The following is a 22,148-nucleotide window of genomic DNA, read 5'->3' on the forward strand; positions in this document are numbered from 1 at the left end:
AAAGAAACCAGTCACAGGTGACCAACAGGTGCTCTGAGAGGAGATCACAAACCAGAGTTTATAGCGGCCACGTTTAGTGCCACAAAGTGGGTCTCAAGAAACGCAGGACGCAACAAAAAACAAGCCAGTGCCATAGGGTGATGTGACGCGTGAGGTCCCAGCACCCTCCCTGTTTCACACAGTCTTTTTCCCTGGTCTTCCTTAAGCCATTGCCAGATTGCTGCTTCTTCCTTCTGTCAGTGTTTTTCCTGAGGCTACACTCCTACTCTCTGTTCATTTCAACTTCCTGCTCTTCTCCCCCATCATCCCTTACCCCCGACCCTTCCTGTTGTGATCCCACTGACTACTCAAAAGGGTTACTTGCCATGTTCACGCTTCGCTTCGTGGATCCCAGTGGTTGACAACTCCTGTATATCCCAGCTTACCAAGAAACAGTTGGCTCTAGAACAATGAGAGTGTTAGGGGTGCCAGCTCCCTACACAGTTGAAAAAATCCACATATAACTTTTAACTCCTCAAAAACTTTACTAATAGCATACTGTTGGCCAGAAGCCTTACTGAGCCCATAAGGGGGTGATTAACACACATTTTGTATATGTGTTATATGCTGTATTCTTACAATAAAGTGCTAAAGAAAAGAAAATGTTATTAAGGAAATCATAAGAGAAAATACATTTACAGTCCTGTACTGTATGGATTGGAAAAAAATTCATATATAAGTGGACCCATGTTGTTCAAGGGTCAACTGCATAATGAACTTTTATTGAGAAGAAACATATTTGGTCAGAAATTTAGGACATTAGTGTTCCCTCACAGAGATCAACGTGACAGGGACACAGCTGGCACAGGACACGATTCTTGGAGGCTCTTGAGTCTGTTCCCTAGTAGCCTTTCTACTCCCGTCTTCTTTCCATTCCTTGACCCTCTTTCCCTCTGGCCATTTGCTGACTCTTCTCCCCTGTTGCCGTCCTTCGTCACATGCCATCCTTCATGAAGCTTTATTTCATCACACCACTTTGGGGATGGGGCACAGTTCAACCCATGACAGGGTCAGATGGCAGGTGTGGCATGGACCAGACAGGAAGAGTGTGAGAGTCACCCGCTGGCCAGCCTGAGGGTTTGTGGCGACGTTGGGTCCAGTTGGGGTCCCTACTGAGACCCTAACAAATTATGTGACATTCTAGCACAACCTAATACAATGGAAGTTCCACGAAATAGGGGTAAGAAAATGGTGCTGTATTGGGTCCTGCAAGTTGGTGGCCTAAACTGATGAGCACGAAGGGGTCCGTTATTGATCATACCAGGACATGAGGTGCAGCTGGGGACTGTCCTAGGCTGGGAAATAGGGTGACTACAGGGATACCTCCAGAAAAAGAAGGAAGGTCAACCAGAAAACTGGAGGGCAGGGACCTCAGGGGTGCCATGTCTTCAGGGGTGCTATGGTTTTAGAGTACCAGCTATTTTTGGATGAAAAGAAATTTGAAGAAAACACTCCATGTGCTAAGCTTAAAAAAAAAGGAAAAAGATAAAATGGGTAACTGGGTTGATTCTGTTCTCATTATTTTGAAAAGAGACCAAGGAAAAAAGTTCCCACTTTCTCTTCCAGGCTATCCAGATGATCTAGGTCGTAGGTTTTCCACTGTAGTAACTGGAGGAACTCTGGATTTCCAAGGACTGGATTCAGGGGCTGTGTTTGGGGGGCGGGGGTGGGGGGGTGGGATTGAGGCCATGTTTCAGTGCCCTGGCTCCCATTTAAACCTGGGTAACTCTTTTTGGTTGTTGTATCTTTTCTGTACTAAAGTTTGTCATAACATAGCATTTGGGGAAACAAAGTCTCCGTTGCTCTGAAAGGCACCAAGGACAGGTCTCTGTGTGACTCCGCCAGCCGGAGAGCAAGAGAGACGGTACCGACCCTCTCGTTAGGGTGAGTGTTGTGATTATTCACCGGATTACTGAGTGCTGTGACTAACACCACATACATATAGGGTCATCTGATCCCTTGGTTTTTTGTTTTTGTTTTTGTTTTTGTTTTATCTAAAGGAAATGTTCCTCTTTTACTTTATTCCAAAAATATACTGGCTTTGATCCTAGTCCCATACCTCTTTTCCACTTCTGCAAAGCACATAATACATACTCTGAATTGTCCTGGGAAACATTCTCTCTTGGCAACACGGGGAGCCTTTGGTGGGAGATGAGGAAGACGGACAAAGGGACTTCTGACACTTTTTTTTTTTTTTTTGATTTAGGTAAATGTTTATTTATTTTTGAGAGAGGGAGAGAGAGCCAAGTGGGGGAAGGGCCCAGAAGGAGGGAGACAGAGGGTCTGAAGCAGGCTCTGCAGGGACAGCACAGAGCCCGATGCACGGCTCGAACCCACAAACCCCCAGATCATGACCCGAGCCAAAGCCGGACGTTCAACCGACTAGCGCCACCCCGGTGCCCTGGCAATTCTTACACTTTTGAGTCACTGGGTGCAGGGCAGTCTCGCTGACTTGGGTTCTCTTTCCCTCATTCTTTCAACCAATATATGTCTGCTACCAAACAGCTCCTCAAAGAGGGGGACTGTTACTGGCCTGGCTTAAGTGAGAATCCTGAAGCCTGAGATTTCTGCTGGGGATGTGCTTCTGAAGGCCCTGTTTCCCAAGTGAAAGAGCAGGGATTTTTTTTTTTTCTTAAAAATTTTTTAAAGAATATTTTTCATTAATGATAGCAAGCTACAGAAGAATTCCCCTTCCATTTAAAAGTCTTCTTTCTTTTTTGTATTTTAAAAACAATTTCTTGGGGCGCCTGGGTGGCTCAGTCGGTTAAGCGGCCGACTTCGGCTCAGGTCATGATCTCGCGGTCCGTGGGTTCGAGCCCCGCGTCGGGCTCTGTGCTGACAGCTCAGAGCCTGGAGCCTGTTTCGGATTCTGTGTCTCCCACTCTTTGACCCTCCCCCATTCATGCTCTGTCTCTCTCTGTCTCAAAAATAAATAAACGTTAAAAAAAATTTTTTTTTAATTAATAAATAAAAAATAAAAACAATTTCTTTTCTTACAAGAGCAATTTGTATATATTTGTTACAGAAAAATGGAGAACCCAGACAGGCAAAAAGAATAAAATGGAAAATATTCCTTATTTACTTCAGCCAGGGGAGAAAACCACGATTAACACCTCCATATAGATCCTTCAAAATGCCTTTCCTTTCTTCTTCCTCTCCCTCCCTTCCTTGTCTTCTTAACTAAGAAGATCTACCTTTCTGTATCTTCATACATATCTTTCCAGATATTTTCACCAGGATATAAATGTATATTGTTATATGAATGGTACTATACACCTTTTCTTTCCTCTCTCTTTTTTTTTAGCTAACCGTACCATGGAGAGATTTTTATAACAATCTCATCGTTTTTAGCAGCAGCACAGGATTTCACTGCACCGAAATTTAGTTAATCCCTTATTGACAGGCCTCTACGTTGTTTGGGGTGTTGTTTGTTTTTGTTTTGTTTTGTTTTGCAGTTATAGGTGCCTATATTTATTTTATCTCTACATTCAAAAGGTTTTCGTATGTTTTATGAAGTACGTAAGATATTACAAATAACATGACATTGAACGTATATATGTGCTTATAGCTTAGCATTGCACAGTATATTTACAGGGCATGTACTGCTCAGGGTATTTGATCACAAGCATTTGGCCGCCCTTAGGCTAGGCGGCAGAAGAAACCAGACCGAACCAGGACAAAAATTACAGTGAGCACAGAGTTTCAGGGTGGGCTACAAACATAGATCAGTGCATTAGAGCTGATGGTGAGAATCTTCTGTGTGGGTGAAGGAGAGCAAAGAGAGCATACAGCTTCCATTTTTCTGACCCTGTTAGCCATTTGGAACATTTCTTTACTCACATAATTAATATTCATTAATAACATCACCTAAAAATATCAGTTTGTTCATGGAGCACCTGGGTGGCTCAGTTGGTTAATCGTCTGACTCTTGGCTCAGGCCATGATCTTGGCTCAGGTCTGACGTTTGGCTCAGGCCATGATCTCGCGGTTTGTGGGTTTGAGCCCCACATTGGGCTCTGTGCCGACAGTGCGGATTCTCTCTCTCTCCCTCTTTCTCTCTCTCTGCCTCTTCCCCACTCATGCTCACTCTCTCTCTTTCTCAAATTAATAAAAAAAATACTAGTTCTGTTTCAGGATCTAGCTCAACCATTGCTGAGATACAGTAATGGACAGGAAGGGTCATTGCCTGCTCTGAGAGGGAGAGATTCGGACAGCTGGTGTGTAAACAGCTGATGTGTAAACAGGTAGTAAGATGACATATTGCTAAACTTTATGGAGAAGATGCATCAGAATCATGGCACTGAGAATGATATGAGGGATTACTTTTTTAAAAAAATTTTTAATGTTTATTTTTGAGAGAGACAGAGCACAAGTGGGGGAGGGGGGGACACACACACACACACACACACACACACACACACAATCCGAAGCAGGCTGCAGCTTGCTTCAGCTGTGCTGACAGCTCAGAGCCCGATGCGGGGCTCGAACCCACAGGGAGATCGTGACCTGAGCTGAAGTCAGACGCTTAAACAACTGAGCCACCCAGGCGCCCCGAGGGACTCCTTTCTAAAAAAGGCAAGAAATAGAAAAGCTTAAGGGAAGGGCAGGGGGCAGAGATGGTGCGTCCTCTTTGGATGTGGTATTTGGAGATCCTGGTGGGACTTCGGGAGTTAAAAGGATAAATCGAGGCACACTATACATTTGAAGAGTTTATCTGCACGAAAGCCAGTTTGAATCAGGCGGCACCACGCTGGAGGTGGCTGGAGCACTGCCCTGACGGGACCCAGGGAAAGACTGTGCTAGAGATTCTGTAGGAGCCAAGCAAGGCAATGATCTGATTGGTTATACGGAGCTCAGGCGACTCCCTTCTTTTGGAAAGCCTACTGGCTGCTTGAGATCGGTCCTCCTTAGATTACCCTTGAGGCATTTGTAGGCTCACGTTTGGGTTTGTGAAAGTGTGCTGCTAAAGCGTGAGAACCATTTCGGTCTAACGGCCCCCTTGTTTAATTAACGTAGCACAGGTGAAGATGGTGAGTGATCAGTGGCGTGTGGGTAAATTTCGAGCAACTGACTCACAACGGGTGGGGATCAGGCAGCCGATTTGTAGCATTTGCCAATTTCCATGGTGCCGAGGCTCCCACCACCACTGGCCCCAACTACCTATTTTATACCACTGGACGCGAGAGGGAAGAGATAGGAACAGTTTCCATGAGCCAGTCAGACCACGGCTGGTGGGCGGTAGGACATATGGGCTTGGAATTCTGGGGCATGTTTGACGGGGAATATAGATTTGGGCCTACAAGTGGGGGGGGGCTAAAGGCTGGGAAGAGAGAGATTTCCTAAAGGAGATCATATAGCATGAGAGGGGACTTGGCCGGTGTTAGAACGCTGGGACTGCGCTCTCCAAGTGTGGGTCCCCCGTCAGCAGCATCAGCAGCATCTGGGAGCAGGTTCATGGCACATCCCTGGCCTGCGGAGCTAGAGTGGCCGAGGGTGGGGAAGCCCTGTCCTCGTGATCACCAGCGCTGAAGAGCCAGTTAGAAGAAGGGCACCTAGAGAGACCAAGAAGGAATGTTGAGACAGGCTGGAGCTGAGCACAGGAAGTGGAGTCTTTGAGCCGAGCATGGGGACAGTGCCAGGACAGAGGGAAGCGGGCTGCAGTGAAGGGCCCCCAGGAGGTCAAGTCAGATGGGATGAACAGTATCAGCTGCATTTGAAGAGCAGTACCGGAGTCATGGTGGGGGCAGGAGGTAGGTTGTAATTGGTGAGGAGTGACTTGATCACGGGCCATTGGTTAGGACCTTTGGCTTGAAGAACAGAAGACAAAGGTTAGTAACTGGGAGATGTGTGCTCAGTGATAAGGTTTCTGGAAGAGGCCTGGATAGATCTGTGGCTGAGAGAAAGAGCCAGTAGAATTTGGAAAGGTCCTGAAGGCAAGAAGGAGATGGGATAATTTTGGCACAAATTGGAAAAGAGTAGAAGGGAGGGAATCAAGACCTTGGGATGCACCCTGGCCTTGAAGAAGTTACCTGTGGGATCTTATCCTTGTCTTCAGAGGCTGGGGGGAAGGAGGGATGGAGAAGATTCTGGCAGATGGAGTAAATGCTCCATGGACTCTTCTTAGTACTGTCCTATTGATAGATCTTCTGTAAATCTCTACCCTTATCCCTTTTGATGAAAAGCGATTCTGGAAATGTTCCTGAAGCAGTTGGTAAGATTGTGTTAGCCAGTCTGCTCTCACGGTAACTTTTGTTTTATTTCTAACTTAAACCCATTTTGGCAAGAGAAATAGAGAATTAAAGTTCTAAAGCTGTACAGAGCACTAGAAATGCAATACACGTGACGTATAACATTTAAAATTTCTAGTAGCCGCAGCAAAAAATAAAAAACAAGTGAAAGTAATTTTAATAATATATTTTACTTGATTGATACACCCCAAGTATCATCACGACATGTAGTCAATATGAAAATTAATAATGAGATATTTTACATTCTTTTTTTTTCTGTGTCTTGAAAGCCTGCACTAGCCACAGTTCCTGTGCTGGGTGGCTGCCATATTGGACGGTGCATCTCTAGGGTCCATACGGTTCTATAGCACTGAACGGTGATAGAAGAAATAAGAATGTGCCTGTTCTTAGGAGGTGACAAAGACTCTTTGGTCAGCCTCCTCTGAGCTCTTTTGTATCTAGGCTATATCCTTGGGTATGTTCTCAAGAACCCAGTTTGCTTGCTTGTTTTTACATTTTTATTTATTTAAGTAATCTCTACACCCAACAAGGGGCTGAAACTCATGACCCCAAGATCAAGCGTTGCTTCCTCCTCCAACTGAGCTAGCCAGGCACCCCCTCAAGAACCCAGTTTTAGCAGGAGTCCTGTCAGGTCCGTTTAGCGGGAACCCCTCACCCTTGACATCTGATCATCCTCAGTCTCTGACCAAATTCCTCATCTCCCAACTCCCCGGGTAATATCTGACCACCTTGGCCTCCCTTCAGCAAGAATGCCATCAGGTCGGCTTGGCAAAGAATCACCCTCCCTATCTTAGTAATTTTCTGTGCACCAGTGACTCCCCCCTCCTGCACCGGTACCCAGCACTTGGCCATTCGTGATAATATTGCCCTGTAACCTCCAAGAGAGGGAGGATCCCTCCTATTGTCTCTGATAGAAAGTTCCAGAGCCTTAGTGAATGCTGCTATAGAAGAGTGGGAAGAAAAAAGTCAGACCAATGATTATGTGAAGAGAAAAAGCAACATCAAGAAAAGTGGACAATTAGCTTTGATATGGCAGCGATTTCCTTAGGTCATCCTATACGACTGAACTGCAAAGGAAATAAAAATGCTTGTTTAACATATACTACTGAAACCGAATGTATACAGATTTTGGAAGAGTATGGATGCAAGACAACTTGAACTGTGGAAGTGTGTGGCACACGAGCTTTCGCCAGAATGCGTGGCTTCTGCTGTCTGTTCAGCTGGAGAAGTGAAAAGAATACTCTGCACTCGGGTCTCTCCTGATTGGTCGACGGTGGGTCACCTGACTTTGCCGGGCCCCTTTTCTTCAGCACCCAAAATGTTGGATGGCTTCTGGGGCCCTCAGGGTTTCTCCCACGTCTGTATGCTGCGAGTCCTTTCGTCCAGGATGCCCAGTGAATTGCAGGTCAGCAGTGCCGAGGAGACCCTTGCAACCCCAGCCCCCCACAGGGCTGAAGGTGTCACTGACGTTAGGAAGCCACCCGCTGTGTCAGTGATGTAGCTACACTCTGGTTTCTGTTACCGTGTTGTCCCTGCTCCCCCCCCCCCCCATCCTTGTGAATTTCAGAAGCTCACACATTAATACCTAAAGGAGGATCCATTGTTGGAGCAAGTAACTTAAAAATGCATGAAGGAGTACTTAAAGGAAGTATTTTAATAAATATTTCATATTAGTAGTAAGTCATCTGTTGGGACACTAATCAGGTGTCCTTTGAACTGAGAAGCACATTTCAGGAATATATTTAGTTCTGTAGTAACTAACCAACTAAGTTTGACGACAGCTATACTCAAAAGTTCAAATGTTTATTTTATTTTTTTTTATTTAAAAAAAATTTTTTTTAATGTTTATTTATTTTTGAGATAGAGACAGAGCATGAATGGGGGAGGGGCAGAGAGAGAGGGAGACACAGAATCAGAAGCAGGCTCCAGGCTCTGAGCCATCAGCCCAGAGCCCGATGCGGGGCTCGAACTCATGGACCGCGAGATCGTGACCTGAGCTGAAGTCGGATGCTTAACCGACTGAGCCACCCAGGCACCCCTATTTTATTTTTGAGAGAGAGAGAGAGAGCGAGAGCCCACATGAGCAAACGGGAGGAGCAGAGAAAGAGGGAGACAGAGGATCTGAAGCAGGCTCTGTGTTGGCTGCAGCGAGCCAGATGCAGGGCTTGAGATGCGGGGCTCGAACTTACAAACTGTGAGATCACGACGTGAGCTGAAGTCATATGCTCAACTGACTGAGCAACCCAGGTGCCCATGCACTCAGATATTCAAAAAATAGTAAACTGGGAGTTTAGGGGAACAAGAGTTAAAACTAATGGGATAGAATTGTTAAAATTGAGAGTTAGATCGTAGAATTAGCTTTTTGGCGTTGATAAGTGTCAAGCGCTGAGTGGGAACCTGGGTGGCTCAGTTGGTTCAGCCTCTGACACTGGTTTTGGCTCAGGTCATGATCTTGAAGACGGCGAGGTTGAGGCCCATGTTGGGCTCCATGCTGACAGTACAGAGCCTGCTTGGGATTCTCTCTCTCCCTGTTTCTCTGCCCCTTACCCCCTCCCCGCTCATGTACATACATCCACGCTGCGTGTGCTCTCTCTCAAAATAAATAAACAAACTTTAGAAACAGTGCTGAAATATTCTCACTGATAATGTTTGCAGTGTTGCAACTTTTCTAACAATACAGCACCCTGCTTTGGGTCTGAGAGGCATTTGCAAAACCTGATTTTCAGAACTCTGCTATGACTGTTTTCTTTCAAGGTCAAAAGTGTTTGAGTTATGTGTTTGAGTATCTGCACTGACTTAACCTCAGACTTTGAAGTCTGGAGCTTTCAATCTTGTGTGAGGTATTAAAGAAATTGTCAGAATTTGTGACATGCGTGTGTCACAAAACAGCTGACACTATCCCAAAGAAAGCAGATTAATATGTTATCTGCTTCAACTCTTCAGTTCTTTAATGCTCTAGAAATCACTTCGACACACGTAAATGTTAAATATACATTAAATGTAGATAAATTACTATGTAGTAACAATGGGACATACACATCTAAAATTTTTTTTTAATGTTTATTTTTTGAGAGAGAGAGACAGCATGAGTGGGGTAGAGCAGAAAGAGAGGCAGACACAGAATCTGAAGCAGGCTCCAGGCTGTCTGCACAGAGCCCGACACGGGGCTTGAACTCACGAACCTGAGATCATGACCTGAGCTGAAGGTGGACACTTAACCACTGAGCCACTCAGGTGCCCCGTGGAACACACACGTTTTTAAAAGTAAAGCGTTTTCTTTCTTTCTTTTATTTTTTAACATTTATTTTTTGAAAGAGAGAGAGAGAGAACAAGTAGGGGAGGGGCAGAGAGAGAGGGAGACACAGAATCCGAAGCAGGCTCCAGGCTCCGAGCTGTCAGCACAGAGCCCGACATGGGGCTCGAACCCACTAACTGTGAGACCATGACCTAAGGCGAAGTCAGACGCTTAACCGACTGAGCCACCCAGGCATCCCTGTTTCTATTTGTTTTGAGAGAGAGAGAGAGAGAGCACGTTGTGGGGGGGGGGGGGAGAGGGAGGGGGAGAGAGAGCACACGAGAGAGAGAGAGAGAGAGAGAGAGAGAGAGAGAGAGAGAGGGAGGAGAGAGAATCTTAAGCAGCCTCCATGTTCAGTGCAGAGCCTGACATGGGGCTCGATCTCAAAAATCACGAGATCGTGACTTAAGCTGAAATCAAGTGTCAGACGCTTAACCAACCAAGCCACCCAGGCACCCGAAAAGTATATTGTCTCTTCATAATTAGATCCTGCTTACTACTTTACCTAATGTTCCTAATCAGGAAAAAAAAAATGATCTCAACTTTTTATGCAAAGCTTTTAGGGTATATTCCTAAAAGAATCTCGGTAATATTTTTCTTAGCCTTTTTTTTTTTAAATGAAGAAGGAACTATACTTTCTTTTTTAAATTGAGATATAATTGACATATAACATGTGCATTTCAGGTGCACAACATAGTGATTTGATATTCATATGTACTGAGAAGTGATCAACATGATGTCGAGTTAACATCCACACACACAGTTAAATTTTTTTTTTCTTGTGATGAGCACTTTTAAGATCCGTTTTCTCAGCACCTTTCAAATACACGATACAGTGTTATACTCTGTCATCACCATGCTGTACATTATACCCCCCAGGACTTACTTATTTTATAACTGGAAGTTTGTACCTTTTGACCACCTAGGTGCAACCTTCTAGCCTCTTTAGAAGCAGGAAAAATTGAAGTGATTTTTGTCCTGCTCATAGAAGCTGCAGCAAATGAGGGTACTTGGTGATTGATTACACGTATGTTATGATGAGCCAAGCTATAAAAATATCTTGGGCACGTGGCCCAGCCGTGTGCCAATGTCAGGCTGCTTGCTCTCTGATGACAGAGGGGAATCTGTGGGAGGAGCCCTGTTGCCCAAAAGAACACACGGGCTCATTTGTGTCCATACCCATTCTGGGTTGAGAAATCGAGATGACCCAAAGGAAGATTTTCTTGCAAAACAGTGTCCCTCAAAACACAATTGTTCTTGGTGTGTGTTTCTCTCTCTCTCTCTTTTTTTTCCCCTTTGGAGTAAACGACCTCTTGCTGAGTGGCTGAGCATTCTCAGAACAAACAAGGCTCTCACCTCTGGCACGTCCAGCCCATGTCACTGTCTGCCCCCAGCCTCCTCCTCTGAGTCGGAGATATGATGGCCCAGGCTGAAGTTTTAGGCTCCCCATGGCCATGCCACCCTTCAGTGGGTGCCTCGTCATGCCAGGAAAAGAAAACAAGAAATAGGAAAGAAAAAGGGTGGGCAGGTCTAGGTGAAGTCATCCCAATAAAGGTTAATAGCTGGGCGGTGACACCTTCTCACACCACTGGAGAGAAAATGCTTGCTCCCAGCTGCCTGTCACGGTACTGGGAGTAAGAGGTGACCTATTTATTTTTAGAAGGGGACAGTCATAATAACCCGGCTCCTAGCTTCATTCAAGGCAGGCAGGTGCTTTGGACGTTTGTAAACACCTACTTTCTGAAGAAGGGAGGAGCCCTTTTTTTTTTTTTTTCAAAAGGGAAAGAACTTGAAGGCTGGGGATCTTCCCCCGGGACACTTGCTGTTGAGTGGAGAAGAAGCCATTGTAGCACACAAGGCTACAGACGTGTCCACCCGGCCATTATTTTTATACAGGGCAGAAATGCCTGAAGGTGACGACTTTGGACCAGGCCAAAGGTAATTGCGATATATATTTACTTTTTCTTGAGTCTTTTTTATTTGCTAGTTATCTTTTTAAAAGGCATTATCATTCATTTCAAAGTAGTTTAAAACAAACAAAAAAAAAGATGAGGAGTGCCACCCCTCAATTCCAGGAAACTGAAGAGAGAGACCTAAAATTAACTGAACATACACTAGAAACATCGGTGAATAAGTGTTTTTCTTAAATGAGGAAGGCATGGCCTGAAAGTTTACAAAATGTTTCCCCCTACACCATGTAGAATCCACTTGAATTTTTTGATGATCTTTAACTTTAGATCATGGTTGTTGGAAATCTAAGCTAGTGAACATTTTGTAAACTGTTTGAACACTTCTAAAGGTTAAAAATTAGACCAATATACCAATTATGACATGGTGATACTTCCTTTTTTGCTATAGTTCTTATCTTTGGAAATGTGATCAGTCCCCTCGCTCCCCCCCCCCCCCATGCAGTACATTAATTGTATCGGTGTTTTTATTAACATTGAGCTCTAAGAAGGGGGAGAACCAGGAAGAGAAGCAGGCAGTTATTCCTGCTAATATGGGCCTGACGTGTGCCCACAGTGAAAGTCTCCATTTCTAGCCCCGTGGCTGTGTTCATAAACTTTGTATGGATCGGTTTCACTGGAATGCTAAGTAGGGTCATTGAGATTCAGATAGGAAGGAGAAAGAAAGCTGTTAAAAACAGAAAGGGGTTAAATGACAGTCTTATTATTGTCAGAAAAAGTGGAAACTGCTAACTCTTTAGGAACAGGAATGCCAAAATATGTTTTTGTCCTCCTACTAAAGATAAGCATCCCTTAAAGGCACAGCATAGGGAATAGTCAGTGGTGTTGTAACAGTGTTGTGTGGAGACAGGTGGTGGCTACACTTGTGGGGGGTGCAGCATAATGTGCACACTTGTCCCATCACTGTGTTGTACACCTGAAACTAATGTGACATTGTGTGTCATCTATACTCCCCCCCCCCCACCAAAAGAAAACAAAATACCCATCCCTTTTCAGCCATGGCTATAAGGTGTGTGTGTGTGTGTGTGTGTGTGTGTGTGTGTGTGTGTGTGTAGGTGTAGTCCTGTCCTTAAAAGCTTCTGTTTAGTTTTCTAGTCTTTATTTTCTTCCACATTCTTTTCCAGTACATTAAAGGGGACATTCAGTTGACATTTAATTTAATAATGAAACAACTTTCCACATAAAATGAGACGTTAAATCGAGTACCTAAAGATGACATTTATGAAAGTGCCTAGATGCAGCCCATGGACTAACTAGTTAAGAAAACATTTTCAGAGAAGTGTGAATGCCAATTTCGGTTTGAGATGATGGGTTGATCTATTGATACTGTGTCTCCCGCCATGTCATTTCAACACTTGTGAAATCAGAACGTTGTCTTTTTCTCTTTGCATCATGGCATTCCTCCCAGCTCCCTGCATAGAATTTTGCACGGGAGAGGCGTTTTTAGTAAATATTTGTTGGATGAAATGTATTTATAAAGCATTTTAACACCTGCAGCAAAAATTTAGGCAGCCTGATCATCTCAGAAACTAAAGGGAGAGATTTGGCAGAAATGTAGGAAAGGTGCCTTTAATGAAATGTAACATTATGACAATTAAATTAAGTAGTAAATAATTATTGGTAACTATACATATTTGGAATGAACTGTTTTAGACGTAAACAAACATAAGATCTTTTGCTTTTTACAAAGGATAAACAGGCGAGAAGACGACTCTTAAGTATATACAACATACAAGTATCTATTAATGGTTCTTAGGACTATTACCAAGGACTAATAATATATTTTCTGAAAATGGGAAACTCCTTCTCACTCCTTTGAAGTGCCGGACCCCCACCCAATTTTTTTATTTTGATAAGATAAATGTCAGCTCTTAACAGTTAATGGTTTTCTATATAAAATACTTTGTTTTGCCTCATACATTCTTTTTTCCCTCTATCTGTGCAGAAAGTGAGAAAGGGCACCCAGGCCAGGGGAAATTTTAGAGCTAGGCCAGAAATAAAATATTACACTTGAGGGGGAATTTTGCTCTCGCTGTATTTGAGATTGGATGCCGTTGGCTAACTCCCTCTGGTGCCACGTCTGAAAGAGAAATAACTGTTACAGCTTGTGGCTGCTGACAAAACGTGTTCTCAGCGTTCACGTTCAGCCGGTTCTGGTTGAATTTCACAGTCAGGCTCTTTTCGTGTTACTTTCGTCCCATTTTGCAATTTGGCGACCCGAATTGTAACAGGCAGTGTTTGTAACAGGCAGTGAGCTAAATCTGCATTTAGTCTTGGAAATCGGTGGAAACCAAACGCTGCGGAGCTCCAGGCACACTGGGCCCGACCGCCATCTGCACGGAGGGTCCACGGGCTCCAGGGTACCATCTTGTTTCACCAAATGGACGAACGTGAGCATACGTGCCTGGGAGGGGAAGGGGCAGAGGAGAGACCCTCCTCCTCCTTGCTGTTTATCTTGTTCCCAAAAATAGACGCTCGTGGTGAGAACTTCCACAGACCCTCCATGCCAGTGTCAAGGTCAGGAGATGAGGGGAGAGGGTGTGAAAGGTGCCATCCCGAAGCAGGGTAAGGAAGGCAGACACCCAGGCAGGAAGCACTTGGTGCCAGAGGAGAAGGAAAAAACGTGGGGGCGGTAACCAGGGAAACAGGATCAAGAAATGTGAGGAAAATTACAGTCTGGCCAGAGGCCCGGCCCTCCACGGTTTCCTGCCCCACCTCATTTTGGTCTCCATCGTGGAGGCAGCAGCGTAGCCCCTCAGGTGTCTTTAGCAATGGGGAGAGGGGAGGCTTAGGTAGGTGACACATGTCTTATTCCAGCTGCCAGGAAGGGGGATGGACCCTAGGCTACCAAGACTGAGCACTAAACATGCCTTATCATAGGAGCACTTCCCACAGGAGATCCGTGGGTCACTCTGTATGTGTCTAAGTGCTGCATCGAGGCCACTTCCTGTGCCAGGTGACAGGGTGATGAGTTAGGCCCCCACTTTCACAGGACATACTGTCTGAATGGGGGAGACAGACACTAAACAAGTTAAAACAAATAAAGAAAGAATATATATATATATATATATATATATATATATATGTATGTATATTTTTAAATTTATTTATTTTGAGAGAGACAGAGCATGAGCAGGGGAGGAGGGGCAGAGAAAGAGGGAGACAGAGAATCCCAAGCAGGCTCTGTGAGGCGGAGCCCGACGCAGAGCTCGAACCCACGAAACCATGAGATCATGACCTGAGCCGAAATCGAGAGTTGGACACTTAACTGACTGAGCCCCCCAGGCACCACAGGAAAGAGTATTTTAGATACTAAGGGCTAAAAATTGTCTTAGCAGTAATGTGGGGGAATGCTTGGTGTGTGTGATAGGAAAAGAGCACTTACGAAAGCCTCTCCAAGGGGGTGTCCTTGAGCTGAGATTTGAAGGAGCCTGTCACGTGGGGTGTGGGGAGAGCGCAGTCCGGGAGGCAGACCCAGCACAAGCACTGACCCCGAGAGGGGAGCACAGTGATGCCTGCTAGGAACAGGGGGGTGCAGGGATGGGGGCCAGTGCATAGGAAAGAGGCTGAGGTTGGGTCAGGCAGGAGGCTGGATGTTATTTAGAGAGGTGAGGATTCATTAAGGGGTTTGGAACAAGGGGATTGGGATACGGGGCCACCTGTGTTCTTCAGCGACGTTATCAGGTAATAACGCTTTTGTGAATTGGCCTGAGAACCTCAGAGCCATGTATAACTTCTCATGAAGCATGGATTCTGACATGTAAAAAATGCTAACGTTTGGAACATCACAGCTTCATAAGTTGGGAATTAGCCAGATCGGTATTTCAGAAATCAGTACAAATCAGACATCAAGAAAATCCAAGGATACAGGTTGATCTATTGGAGGTTAAAGACAGCACTATTTATGAAGGTAGTTTGTGGTCACCCTCAGGTCCCCTGCGTGATGCTAGAGCCCTGTCCCAGGTGCTGGGACTTAGGGGCTCTACCTTCCACAGAAAGAGGGCAACTTTATTTATGTATGTATGTATGTTTATTTTTGAGAAAGAGAGTGTGCGCACACGAGCGGGGCAGGGGCAGAGAGGGGGTGAGGGGGACAACGATCCGAAGCGGGCTTACACGGACAGGAGAGAGAGCCTCATGGCGGGGTTCAGACTCCGAACCGTGAAATCATGACCTAAGCCAAACTTGGACGCGTAACCGACTGAGCCACCCAGGCGCCCCAGAAGAGAGCAACTTCAGACAGAGTCTGACCCAGTGGGGTGGGCTCTGAGTGTGTGACAGGCTCCAGCATCATTTTATTTGCACAAGTAGCTCGTAAATCCATGGTAAAGAAGGGTGACTAGTATCTTGCTAACCATGGGACAAGGAAAGCTCACTGATAGGACGGCCCCTTGAAGATCCCAGGTAGCAGTTGTCTTTAGATTGTCCAGAAGCATCTGCTTATGTTTTACCCAGACCTAATCCTTACCCCGTAAGTGGAATGTCATCAAAAGGACAATGTGCATTTTAGTGATTAGGAAACAAAATACTGGCTGCTCACAGGGGACTCTCTGAAGCATTGTTATTTGCCTCATCATATGACATAATAAAGCCTTAAAAATTTGATTGAAGAAGGCCACTGAGCCTCTAAAACCGTAACTGTGTAATAGCAATTTCGATTGCTCCCAGATCATGCTGCCTTGTGCTGGACTGGTTCGCACAGCAGTTAAGCGAAGGCATTGCTGTTTGAAGGCAAGCAGCGGACTGAGCCTGTGAAGTTAGACACAGATATTTAGATGGTGGTGAGGCACTGGGTGGGCTTGATGTTCAGAAAGGGCAATATGGTTGGCACACACGGAGGAAGGAGAGAGTAGCGGGAAGTGAGTGAGACAAGTATGAAAGAGCCCCTCATTGAGCCTTGCTGGGAATGCCGTGCTGGTTGATGTTTAACATCCGGCTCTGGGGGGGGGGGGGATGGGGGAGGGGAAGCTCTGATCTTTAAGCATTTGTTGATCCCTTGTGAGGCCACCCACCTGAGGTCACCAAAAGTGGAATTGGGAAAAGATGCCCAAAATTGGTTCTCGCAAGCTGGAGCGGGTCGACACCAGCACACAAAGTGATTGGGGGCTGATGTAAGAGTTAGTGTTGAGTTCTAACCGTGCTATTTCCCCCTCGTTTATATTCCCCGGGGAATATGAGGCGTTCAGTAAAGGTTTGTTGAAGGAATTAGTGATTCAGTTCTCTTCCATCCTCCAACACAGTCATGGAAAATCTCTCTCAGGCATAGAAAATGTTTACCACTTGTGAAATCCTGCTTTGACCCAGCTGGGCTAATATTTGAAACTGATTAAGAACATGGGGAACAACGCAGTCTGTCCTTGTTGCAACGTGGGTTGGTTGTGTGTGAGATCTCTTGATCGCCCGTTAACGGGCAGCACCCTTCTCCAAACTTTGAAGCATCCCCCCGCCCCCCGCCCTGACCACCAAAGCTTTTGCTAATCAAGCTCCTGTGAAAGCTGATTTCTATTTTACAAACACGGGGGGACATTCTTTGCCATCCCCCAAATGTGATCAAGGTCCCTGGCTTCAGATGCTGGCCCAGCTGCTGCGTGCTGGGGCGTGGAGAGATGTGTCCCAGGGCTCTCCTGACAGAGGAGGAGCCCATTGTGTCAGCTTTGCTTACTCCCAGCCTTCTGTCCCCTCATGAGCAGATCTGTGGCAAGAGCCATTCAGTTGTCTTCCTGCGTCTCTTCACTGTGTACGTCTGGGTCCCAAGGAAGTGTGTTGGGTGCAAATGTTATAACTTTTCCTGTGGGGAAATAAAAATAGCATGGGGAAAAGTAAATAAGAAGATGAAAGGATCGTCTGTTGTCTTATGACTCTAAAAAATCCTGTTAGGTTTTATTTTGTAGCACTTTGGACAGATTTTCTTGGCATAGTTATGGTAATCGTATAAGATAATGTGCAATTTTGTATACTGTTTTTCTTCCCCCTCCATGGGCATTTCCCCAGTGGCATATAAACACTTGGGAAGCATTTTTTAATGCCTGCAAAATATTCTCATCTTTGGATTTTTCCATACCTATTATAACGTTCAATAGTATATTGAACGTTATTTTGTCATGAAAACGTGAGTGATGTATACCACTTAATTTTTTTCTAATTTGGGGATTGTTTGATCAAAGTGTGTGAAATACGAGCTGCCAGTTTCCTGAGGACTGGACCCAGAAACATTTCCACCATGCCCTGTTGGTCAAACAACCAAGGAATCTAGAGTTCAAGAGAGAGGAAGTGGACCTCACTTCTTGGGAAGAAAGTCAAAGAATTTGGGGGCTTTATTTTAAAACTTGTAAAAAGAAAAAAAATGTTTACTTAATATTTATGAAATATGTATCATTTCTCATTTGAGAAGATATCTATGGTGAAGCTGTTTATCTGGCCCCTTAACAGAATCACAAACCAGTGACATTTCTTCCTAACAGAGGAGTCCAGTGGTCTTGTTTCTTGATGAATATACTTACTTGTATAGAATAGCTTTCCAATCAGCTGAAGCTCATATCTTTAGGCATAAGCACTCAACTATTTTAACCAGTCTGTAGAGTGACTATAGGCATGGTCTTGGAATTATGCAAAACTTTTTTCAATCCTGGCTACTGGTCCCAGGCTCACCATTTACTAGCTTGGTGACCTTGGGCAAGTTTCTTAACCTCTTACTTTATCAGTAAAATGGGGATAATAATGCTTACTTTATAGGTTTGTTTTATAGATCAAATATGGTAACCCACACTAAATATTTAGTTTAGCAAGTGGCTCCTTGTAAGTCCCCAGAAAGTAGTTAATAGCAGTAATACATAAGTTAAACACTGCCTTGAGCAGTATAAAATAGGTCACTCTCTACTGAAAACACTTTAGCTGTCTGTGGTCCCATCCTTGTGAATATCCGATCGCCCGTCATGACCTATATGGAGGATTCACAACATGTGCAGGCCATCCGCTCTGTCTAGGTGGTGGCTTGGCCAGGGATGGTTGTAGAATTGCCCACTGCAATCCTAGCTGGTCAGGTCTAGATGGTCTGCGTGTTCTTTCTGTTTGGAATAGGGCCGTGAGGGTTGTGTGTTTGATTCGCAGTGTTTTGGCCCCTCCCAGGATTGCTTTAACCCAAGTGAGCATGTGCCGAGTGAGAGTATTTACCTCTTTTGGGGGAAGCGAGGAGGTCTGCGCAACACATCTTTCACTGAGCTGAGTATCCACAAGAGGAAGTTCAGGTTCAGGACATGCACGTGTCTTTTGTCCAGGTGGTTTGTTTTTAAGCTTGTGAGCACTTGTGATCTTGCAAACGATCGTATTTCCATCTCTGATTTAGCCATTTGGAGGTAAAATTACAGCTCATCTCTAACAAGTTATCGGAACCCTCTGGAACACATGTCCCCTCCCCCTGGGATTTCTGATTTTCTTTCCCATCAGGTCTCGTAGCCCACCCCCTCCTGCCCCATGGCCACATAGGCTGTGCACTAAGGCATCCAGCCGAGCGAGCCCCGAGGCCGTCTTTGTCTCTGACTCCAGGCTGTGTGGGGTCGCATCTCCTGGATGAAGGTGCATCATATTGTCCAAGGGCATCTCTTGTTTTCTGTGTACTTCTATCAATAACCTCAAACCTTTCGTGAGCGGGGGTGAGGCACAGTAGTTACCAAGAGGGTGGCCTCTGCCAGACACAAATTAATGATACACACATATATGAAGAAACCGGAAATTAAGAGTTCCATCTGCCTCATTCTTAACTTGGACTAGGAGACAAAAAGCTATTCAGTTCTAGAAGAGGCTCGTCAAGGGATGGAGACAGGGAGACAGGAACACGATGCCTCAGCTTTGTGTTTGAGAAAATAGGGCATCAGCTGGCAGTGCTGAAAGGTCACTTTGAAAATCAGTCATTTTCTTCAGCAGACTTCTCTTTCAACTAAAATTCAGGGATTTCAGCTTGTGTCTGGGGCTGTTGGGCCGCTTGGCAACCCAGTAAGAATGGCTAATAGGAGGCGTCCTAAGCTCAAGAGGAAAGACCTCCAGGCAGAAGTGAGTTAAAACGGTTTCTCTTCTTTTTCCCAGCGGTTCTTGTGAAACCACCTGTAAACCCTGAATGGGAAAATAAAAATGGCCTCCTGGGGACTTCTTGGCTTCTGGCTCATTGGCCAGAGTAATGTTCCTTCATTCAGTGTCTTCTGTGAGTGAGAGGAAGTCTGGCACTACGGGTCTACCCCTGATCTGCCCTTGCCTGTGCTTTTCCTCATTTTCTCTCCTCCCCTCGCTCCTTCACTGTCTCTCAAATCCCCATGCTCCCCTTGGACCTTCACACAGGGAACTGCCTTCTCTCGCCCACACGGCCTGCCATTTCCTGAGTCCCACGTTGGCAAAATCTGTACATAGCAACACATGGCACGACGTCTAGGTCACAAAGTGTTCTGGTGCAGAAGTTGGGAAACAGTGGGGGTAGAGAGTGTCCTGGACGTCCCTGGAAGAAAGCACAAGTGAGGTGGTGGTCAAGAGGACAGGTGTGTGACCGTGCTTCATAGGGACGAGCTAATCCCCTCATTAGGGATACAGATGAAGTAACGGTCTTGGAAGGAGGCTCCTATGAGCCTTCCGAGCCAGGCCAAGCTCTCTTCCCTACTTCAGCCAAATTTGCATGGGGTTGGCCTGCCCTGGGTATGATTGTCACCCACTGGGTAAAGTTCACCAAGTTCTATTAAGGATGTTTAGCAGTATTGGGGGAGGAATGGCCACACTCTGAATTCTTTGCCTTAGAAGAGAGGACTGCCATTTTGAGTGTCTGATGTGGAAGAGGTTAGGGAAAGACTCGAACCCCCAAATGTCCCCTCTCTCTGGTAACTGACTTATGTAGGGTTGCTGCTTCTCAAGGGTGGAGACTGGTGCTCCGGAGTTGGGTACCCACACACGTGTGGCAGTGCCCAGGGAGTGTCACATAATCATTCCAGGGTGAATGTGGCCTCCTTGCCAGCTGTAAACAGAACAGGAAGCTGTGCACAAACAGTGCTCTGTGACTCAGGCAGGGACCTCTCACGGTGGTGTTTTAGTTGAAATGTAGGTAAATGCCTTTCTTTCTGGAAAAGAAAACAAACCTATCTATCAGTGGAGCATCTTCATATTATGCTATAAAAATTATACCTATAAACTCCATTTTCAGATAAGGGGAGGAGATTGCAAGCGAGTTTCTATTTTTCTGGAAATTACTAGTGTCTACTGCTTAGAGCATATCTATTCCTGTAGGCAGGAATCACAAATTATGTGGCATATGTATGTTTCAACGTGGCTCCCTTTTCGTCAGACGTTAACAGAATGTTTCTGGAGTAGCTTGTAGCATAAGTGGCAGATAAATTTCCTTCCAAAGTCATTGGACCAAACGTGAATTGTAAATAGTCGTAGTTTCTCCATTCAGAGATATTTTGGACACTTCCTTTTAGAAGCATATTTGTTTGTGCTAAGGAAGATTTCGAGATGTAGATTTTGTTATAAAAGGAACACACATGTAGATAAGTTATAAACCTAGAATGAATCTACTGGCTTGCTCAAACAAGAAGAGATGTGCTCAGTAAAGTAAGACACAGCCAACATTGGCACTGACGAGAAGAGAAGTAACTGATAATCCCTTTTTTGGGAACAGCAGAAGGGAAAGTGGGGAGCTGTTGAGGCAAGTGTTGAAGATTTGATGGCACAAGTCTTTATTGTCTCATGCCAGCTCCTGTGAACTGGAAAGGGTGCCTGGAGTTTTGATAAGGATTGGGAGTCCTGGTCAAGAAAGTTCTGGAAAGAGTGTTATGCCAGATCAGTGTGGTCCGTCATGCTTCGGGGAGGGCAGAGCAGTTGTGTGAGTGAAGCACAGGGGGTCAGGGTGTGGATGGGGAGTATGGCTATAACAATGGTCTGTGGTAATTTAGATAAATTTTGAAAGACTCTCAAAGCTTTCAAGACTGTTGATGGCACTTTGACTTTTTCCTTCCCGTTAGTTAACAACGTTCTAAAGTTTGAGACCTTAGCAGCTTTACCTGGGAAGAACCTGAGGGTGAGATGTCTCTTTGCTAAAACCTGGATAAACTTCTAGAACAAGGTCTATTTTAAGATCAGAAGGAAACTTTTCTCACCGTAATACTTCCAGTCCAATCTGGCATATGTAACAGCTTCACCAGTGATACAAGAAATCGTGTGCTTCAATTTCATTTATTATTAACAGGAGGGCTATCTTGCATCTCACTGCTGTCCGGTGGCTTGCAAGGCGGGCGGGTTGGAGCCAGCAAGACCTGGGTTTTGATCCTGGTGCTGCCCGTTCTTGGCTGTGTCAGCTTTCTGGAAAATGGGGGTATCCTGCCCCCCTTATCAGATTGAAGTGAGGATTAGAGAGAACGTAATGAAACTCCTTATTGCACTTCCTAGCACTTGGTGCATGCACGATACATGGGAGGTGTTCTTGTAGCCCAAGTTTTCTGCACAGTTCCCAGTTAGCTGGCTGAGTTCATCAACGGCTTCCATCACTGCCGCGTAGTGGCAGGGGCTCAGGCCCCTGACGCCCTGAACCTGGCAGACTGGCGCAGCTCACGGGTCACGTCCACACTG

General features: G+C 45.3%; 1 protein-coding gene across 2 annotated transcripts in view; it reads left to right on the forward strand.

Moving 5' to 3' along the window:
- RETREG1 (reticulophagy regulator 1) overlaps window positions 1-22,148 on the forward strand; it is a 132,105-nt gene that overhangs the window by 80,671 nt on the left and 29,286 nt on the right. Inside the window, exon 1 of one of the 2 annotated variants that reach the window (XM_007092925.3) lies at window positions 11,349-11,520. The exons of the other annotated variant lie outside the window; for it this stretch is intronic. Coding sequence (XP_007092987.1) covers window positions 11,486-11,520 — 35 coding nt within the window. The 5' untranslated portion in view covers window positions 11,349-11,485. Of the gene's footprint in view, window positions 1-11,348; window positions 11,521-22,148 lie in introns of those variants that run through there. 2 annotated transcript variants of the gene reach the window in all.

Source organism: Panthera tigris, chromosome A1 (genome assembly GCF_018350195.1).
Source record: "Panthera tigris isolate Pti1 chromosome A1, P.tigris_Pti1_mat1.1, whole genome shotgun sequence".
Classification (NCBI taxonomy): domain Eukaryota; kingdom Metazoa; phylum Chordata; class Mammalia; order Carnivora; family Felidae; genus Panthera; species Panthera tigris.